The following is a 7,669-nucleotide window of genomic DNA, read 5'->3' as shown; positions in this document are numbered from 1 at the left end:
AAAAAAAAAAAAAGAGCAGAGCAGTAGATCTGAGGCCCATAGGCCTTCGTTGACTGGCCCTGCTCTGCAGGATGTCCCAGGATGTCCCCTGTCCTTACTTCCCCAGTGTTCCCTGCCTGCCTTCCTCACCCCTTGGGGAATAGCATTACCCTGTGATGGCACTGTCCTTGGGTTACTAGTGACATCCTCTGGGCACCTGCCATGTCTCTGAAGGCAGACCTTGGAGATGCCTGTCACTCACTCTTACTGCGGCTGCCTTTTGCCCACAGAAATCCCCTTCAGACTACAGCAACTTTGACCCAGAGTTCCTGAATGAGAAACCTCAGCTTTCCTTCAGTGACAAGAACCTCATCGACTCTATGGACCAGGAAGCCTTCCATGGCTTCTCCTTTGTGAATCCCAAGTTTGAGCAATTCCTGGACATTTGAACTCCCAGACCTGCTTTAAACGCCCCGGCAGAGTAGGCCCATCTGCCCTGGTTTGCATCCGCATTGCCCGTGGAGAATAGTGGGTGACTGGCTGATTTCTGCTGCTGCCCCCTCTTCCTCAGAGTCTGGCTCCTGCTGGCTGGGCTCACAGTACTTCCTCTGTGAACTGTTTGTGAATTTGCCTTCCCTTTGCCATCAGAGGGAAACTGTAAATCCTGTGTTTCATTACTTGAATGTAGTTATTGAAATATATATTATATATATGCACATATATATAATAGGCTGTATATATTGCTCAGTATAGAAAGCATGCAGGAGACTGGTAATGTGTTGACCTTTTTAAAAAAAAAACATATGTATATGTGTGTGTATATATACATACACACATATACATATATATGTGTATGTATGTACGTATGTATATATATATATGACCAAAAGAAAAGAAGAGCACAAGCTGTCCGAACCACAGGTTCTTTTATGTGTGTCTAAATAAACACTGAATGGTACCAACCTGGCTGTGGGGACATTTCTGTCCCAGGAAGTTAGTAGCAGGTGCTCCTGCCACCGTTGACTGCAGTGGCAGACCCCTGGACCTTCATGCAAATGTGTTTGTGTTTAGGGGTTTCCTTTTGCTCCAGGGCCCTGGCACTGCAGGAACCACAGATGTCACTGTGGGGTTATGGTAGGCGGTGAGCTGGGCTGTGATCTGTGACTGGGTAGAAAGGGCCAGCCCAGAAGTTCTGAGAGGCAGAAAGCCAGACCTGAAGGAGGAGGAGCAGAGGCCCAAAGCCGGAAGTGTGGCTCAATGCTCAGTGCTTGCTCAGTGCTTCGTGCTTTGAGACAGGGTCTCTCTGTGTAGTCTCCGCTGATCTCCAGCTTTTTCTGTGGTTCAGGCTGGCCCCACGGAGGTCCTTCTGCCTCTACCTCCTGAGTGTCACCACACCTGCCCAAAACTGCACATCTCTTTACTGTTTATCTTCATTCTTGGGGCAGGGGTCAGCATCTACGTCCTAAAATTATCCCACAGGAGTCCTTGCCTATCTGAAGAAGAGGAGAGGGGCAGGGTGGGAGAGAAAATGTTTAGTGCCTGGATGGTATGTTCCAGTATGCTGACCAAACTGACAGCACAGTCAAGGAGTCTGGCTGTAAGACCCAGCTGTACCTGGCAGCTGCCTGTGAGCCAGCGAGGCTGTGGCGTGCAGGGGCTCCCTGACTGGGTTCTCTTCACAGCTTCCATGCCTCCCATTCTGTAAGCTTCTAGTTTGTCCCTTCCCCCACTCTGTCTGCTCCTGCCTGCAGCCTGGGGCACCATTCTCAGACAGGGCCCTCCCTTGGGCCCCTCTGGTCCAGCCCCTGGGACCCAGCTGGCTCTTTGTCCTGGAGGTGGATGAGGCAGTCCTAGCTCCTGATTGGCTGGTCCAGTAGCCATGCTACTGACTGCCAGCAGTTCATTCTTTTGGGCTGAGGTACAAATTTCCACAGTCTGAGAAGGCAAGATGGACTGAAACTGGCCAAGGAAGAGGGTTATGGGGATGGGAGTGTAGTTCTATCCTCTCCCCGTCCTCAGGAAGCACGCTGCCTCTCCATGTACCTGTGCTGGGCCAGCCTGGACACTGGAAGCAGTGACGCTGATCCTCACAATGTGACATGGTGACAGTGGTATAAGGAAAGGGGGTGCCTAGGGTCCCCCGTGTCCTGCTTCTGCTACAACATGCAGAGGTCTCCAGCACTTCCATGAACCATGGCAATAGTTATAGCACAGACGTATTGGTGCTCGCATCTGGGGGCTCCCACCATCTTGCTGCTCTAAGCAGGGCGGGTACACAGCTTTACATGCAAAGATGGGCTTCCTCCCCTGCAGAAGGAAGGAAGGGAGGTTAAATGGCTTCTCAGCTTCAGGCAGTGAGTAGTGTTGAGAACACAGTATCTAGAAAAGAAGCCAAAGGTTTGAGTTTCACTACGCTGCCACACACTGGCCCAGTTCCTTGTCAGTCTGTCTCCTCGCTGGTGGAAGGAAGCACTAATGGATGCTTGTGAACAGCTGGTTTGGGAAGGCTTCACACATGGCCTGGTGCCTGTGGGACCTGCCTCACGAAGCCCTCACTTGCTGTGGGAAGCAGCTCTCAGGGACACTGCCTCTGCCTGGAAGGCCACACGTCTGTCTCTAGACCTGTTCCCAGCTCTTGAGTAGGTGCCAGGCCTGGCCCGTTGGCCAGGAAATGCCTCTCATGCTAGGCTCAAAGCCACTTTCCCTAGCATCTAAGGGTCTGGAAACAGGCAGGATGCCCTTGCCAAGTGGACATACATGCAGCAGGAAGCCCAGCCGTCGTCGTAAAGGACAGAGCAAGCAGCCCGCTCAGCACAGGACAGGCCACTGCAGATGCTCAGGGACCTGGGAGCAGCAGCACAGGCTCTGCAGTCAGAGTGCCCTGGTTTTAAATGCGGTGTGTCCTAGTGACCTCAGCAAGTGACTCAGTCTCCCAGAACCCCAGTTTCACTTCCTCATTGAAGGATGGGGCTGACCATGATATTGCTGTTGGCTATGATGACACAATTGTGTTTATATGTATTGCATACACAGCAGCCACTGTGACCCCGCCCCTCGGGGGGAGGAAACACCTTCTACCCTGCACTGGACGACTGCAGGTAGACAACTAATACGAATCTACCCAGTCACTCAATGTTCCCCCTTCAGACAGGTACTCAAGACCCTCATGCCCAGACTTGCCGGAATGCCTACTTCTTCCCATAATAACTGAGGGAGACAGGAAGTGAGCAAAAGCCTGGGCATATGAGGAGCTGCTCAAGGATTCTCCCCACAGATGCAGGGCCAGACTTCTGCAAAGAGAGCCCAAGGGAACCAGTGGCTCAGTGGGATTCCACCTTCTTCCTTCCATGTGCCTGCTTTACAATGTGTTTTTATTCTGTGTGTGTGTGTGTGTGTGCGCGTGCACACGTATGTGTGGGTACATCTGCATGTAAGAACATGTGGCCCTCAAGCCAGAGGAATCAGATCCCTGGAATTACAGGGAATTGTTAGCTGTAAATGGAATTCTGGGAGTTTTCTTCTATGTGACCCCTTGTTCACACGTAAATGTCACAGAGACCTTATATTTATTAATAATCTGCAAGCACTAAGCTGGGCAGGTTCTGAGCTATCCTAGCCCGGCTGGGCTGGCCTGGATTACGTCCCAAACACGTGGCAATTACTTGTCATCTGAGTCTTGCCCTGGCTCACTCTGGTCCATGTGTGTCCTCATGGCTGCTCTCTCATGGGGACCTCATAGTGAATCCTCCCGGTCTTCCTCTTTCTCCCTCTCTGTCTCTGTCTATCTCCACCTCTCTGTGTCTCTGTCTGTCTGTCTGTCTGTCTGTCTGTCTGTCTGTCTGTCTCTCTCCCTGCTTGGGACTCGCAGACTGGGATTGGAAGTTCTGCCCTGTTCTCTTCTCCAGCCCAGTGACTGGCCGATTGACACTTTGTTAGAAAACAATCTTTACACATCGTTGAGACAGGAGATACTCCAATAATCGTGACAGTGCCAATGTCTGAACTACAACCAGGTCCCTGGGCACAGAAATCAGCATCTGAAATACAGTACACAAAACCAACCCCTAATAATAGAGCCACTTTGGATAATGGTAGCCAAATTCAGGTCCTCTGAAAGAGCAGTGCATGCTCTTAACCATTGAGCTACTTCTCAAAGCCCAAATGTGCTTGCTTCTGAGGGCACTGGCATCTGGGGGTACAGGGCAGAGCTACAGAAAAGAAAGATGCATGAATGAATGAGTGGATGGATTTGTAGACGGATGGATGGATAGAAGGAGCAGCTAGACTTTAGGTGTGTGTTAGGCTACCTGGAATTCAGGAGTGCATACTGATAAAAGGTACATCATATCTTTCATACCAAGTTCTTAGCAGGGGGCGCAGTTCTGGCTGAGTCCTGGAACCCAGTTCCCAGGTTAGCCACGTCTAATTACACTGTCATCTTGGAGGAGGCTCAGGCATCATATTTTGAAAGCTCTCCTGATGTTTATGTGCATCAGGACCGAGAGCAAATTAGGTGAGGCAAGAATCTGCATATTTCCCAGTGAAGCTAGCTAGGAAAAGCTGCCCAGAAAGCCACACCTTGGAAAGCAAATCACTTGTCAGCGCTGCCAGACCAGCCCATTGTGTGGAGGAGGCTTGGCTTCTGAGCCCCTGGAGCACTGCTCCATGTCTAAGACAACAGACAGAAAAACTGAGGGGGTCTGTGAGATGTCCACTTGGCAGGGCAACGTTGCCCACTGCCTGGCTGGGCTACATCGCCCCCTGGTGGACGCCATCTAGCGGGTCCAGCAGAGACTGCCTGCTGTCAGTCTTCATGCCAGGGACAGCGCTGAACACTTTAAACAATCTCTGGCTGCTGGGGATCCAGAGATACATAGGCAGTAATACCTCTTCTAACATAAACAATTATCTGTTTTGTCTCAGAGGATAGTGTCCATCCTAACATGGTACCCATAGTTCCCAACAGGTCCCCCATTAATGTACGTACAACTGATGCGAGTCAGCAGTCCACATTTTCTAAGAAAGAGGTTCTAATAGAGGGGATGAGGCTGCATTCAGATTTGCCAGTGTGGGGAGGGATCCAGGACTTCCCATGGCTGCCCTTGGCCTGACTTTACCAGGACTTAACTTTCAGCTCTCTTCCGGCACCTGCTTCCACTCTGGAACCATCAAAGCTGGACGGGGCCTCTGTACCCCTCCTGACCCCCGACTGCGAATGCATTGCAAATGACCTTGGATGACGACTGCTTGTGGGAGGCCAGCGGCTGGCAGCTGTGTTTGCTCTTCTGAATCCTAACCGCCTGGCCAGGGCCCTTTTATCCCCTTAGGAGGGAAGACAGCGCTCACAAGATCTAAAAACAAAGAAGGGGACCAAGGACAGAGAAAGGCTCCCAAAGTGGGGAGCCTAGCCCAAGTCACTGTGACTCAGATGGCGTTAGGCTCCTGATGTCCTGAGGTCAGAGGCATTCTCTGAGTCTCATCAGCTGATCTACTTCTGCCCTCCACAGCTCTATCCTCTGTGATTTCAGTCTTTGAACCTTAATATCTGTTCCTAAATCGGGCTCTTTAAGTAGGCCTCAGAAGACGCACAGTTTTCTCCCTCTGCCTGTGTTAAATACATACTCAGGAAGCCCTGACATTTGCTTCTCAGCCCACATTAAGTGCTACACAAAGGCCAAGGCCTGTGGGGAAGTACTTTCTTCCGAAAGGCCCCTTGGGAGTCGATGTCACTTGGGATGGAGGACACATGGGCTGTGGGCGGCGTTGGTGTGAGTGCTATGTGCCTAAGTTCTTATGGTCCTTGGCAGAAGTGGGTGCCTGCTGTGGGCCAGGAGCTTGAGGGGTATCACTCGGGCCATCATGCGGCAGATACGAATAAGCGTGCTTGGCATGCACTGTGTGTGGCCCACAAGTTCAGGACAATGACACGATGTCAAGTACCATTCTTACTGCTTCCCTGCATTGTGGCCTGTAATTAATCTTCACCACAGCCCCTCAGGAAATGGCTGCTTGCTGGCTGTCAAGCTCCACACTTCTCCAGTGAGTCAGCAGAGGGTCTGAAGAGTGGGGGATTTGCCCCATCGCTCCAGGAGGCTCCTTGGAGTCTGTGAGTCTTTGCTGTGCTTTCTTTGGCAATGAGCATAATTGCTCAAAGGCTTGCTCAATCGAGTCAGGAGGAGAATGAGAACATGACCTTCCCTGGTCTGCAGAGGCTCCGAGAAGAAAAGGAGCTGTGGAGGACAGTTAGGAGGGGCACAGTTTGGCTTGGCCCTGGAAAGCCCTCAGAGATTATAGACCCCCCCCCCCCCGGTGGGTATCTTTGTGGAATCACCATTTTGTAACTGGAGCCAGAGGGGAAAAGGATGGGAGTGGGCCACGTTTGCATGAGGAGGCAGTCCCAGAGTCATGGGGGAATCTTCAGAAAGGACAGCCAGCTATGTACCAAACATTGCCCTTCCTCCTGTAGGTCAGAAGCCTGGCTCCTCCCCTTCTGCCTTCTGCAGGTCCACAGACCGCACAGTGAGCTTAGATCACAGCCAGAGGTCAGGATATGTGCCCAGATGGGTTTGGGTGAGTGAGAGCCCAGGATGTGGCAACAGAAAGCTCCCTTCTTCACCTGGGCACGGCCCTGGTCTCTCTCTCACCCTGCTCTCTGCCCTTATTGTGCCAGAAGGAGGCAGGTGGTAGCAGAGATTACCTCCGGTCCTGCCTGGGACATGAACTGTGATGGGAGATTCAGGTCCAGGCCCCTCAGTAGGCAGTGCCCTCCAGCTGGTGTGGTAGAGGTTCACTGCCCCCACCAAGGGTTGGGAACAGGCTCAGGGGCTGCAGGAGGCCCCAGCATATTAGATATCTGCTGTCAACAACACAGCAAGGCTTCTCGAAGCCACTTTCTGGACTTGAAAATCGTGGGTTCAAAAATAAACCAATCAAACGCACCCTGTCTCAATAGTGAGTCAAAAATAACACAGTTCATAAAATAGGTTCTGTTAGCTTAATCGTTCTTGTGTGTCCTGTTTGGAAACAAGGGTTTTATGTTTCAAAAACATAAAAGCCATTCTAAAGCACTGGCTCAGGTGTACCAATAGCTCAGCAGTAAAGGCCCTGGGATGATGGAGCCATGCTCAACCTCCACCTGGCATGTCCAGGAATTAGCATTGCTGATGGTCAAACTGTAGAACAGAGACTTAGAGCAGAGCCTGGGCCCACACCTGCCCGCTCCATTCTGAGTGTAAGGTCCTCGCTTCTAGGGCCTAGCAGGTTCCTTGGTGCTATTGTTTGGGTCTTAACTAATTTCCAAAGGCTCCTGTGGGGTTTTGTTTGTTTCTTTTAAAAATTATGTTTATTTTTTTAATTGCGTGCACATGTGTGTGCATACATACATACATGCAAACATGTCATGCGGACATCAGAGTACAACTTAAGGGGGCTGGTTCTCTCTCTTTCCACCATGTGGGTTCTAGGGGTAGAACTTGAACCGTCAGTCTTTGTAACAAGTATATCTGCTGAGCCATCTTGCAGGCCCTATTTCTTTTTAAAATATATCCCCTAGTGTGCATGTGTGTGTGTGTGTGTGTGTGTGCATATGTATGCACATGCATGTGTAGGTGCCCGTGGGGGCCACAAGTATAGTATTGGATCCTCTCAAGCTGCAGTTACTGGCAGCTGTGAGCTGTCTGATGTGGGTGCG

The 7,669-nt window shown here is 51.1% G+C and overlaps 1 protein-coding gene across 1 annotated transcript in view; it reads left to right on the top strand.

Moving 5' to 3' along the window:
- Prkcd (protein kinase C delta) overlaps positions 1–941 on the top strand; it is a 31,526-nt gene extending 30,585 nt beyond the window's left edge. The window contains exon 18 of the mRNA XM_021204217.1: positions 270–941. Coding sequence (XP_021059876.1) covers positions 270–428 — 159 coding nt within the window. The 3' untranslated portion in view covers positions 429–941. The remainder of the gene's footprint in view (positions 1–269) is intronic.
- The last annotated feature ends 6,728 nt before the right edge of the window (positions 942–7,669 follow it).

This window comes from Mus pahari, chromosome 8 (assembly GCF_900095145.1).
Source record: "Mus pahari chromosome 8, PAHARI_EIJ_v1.1, whole genome shotgun sequence".
Lineage (NCBI taxonomy): Eukaryota > Metazoa > Chordata > Mammalia > Rodentia > Muridae > Mus > Mus pahari.
Note: the sequence above shows the minus strand (reverse complement) of the source record. Positions and strands in the feature narration are given on the sequence as shown.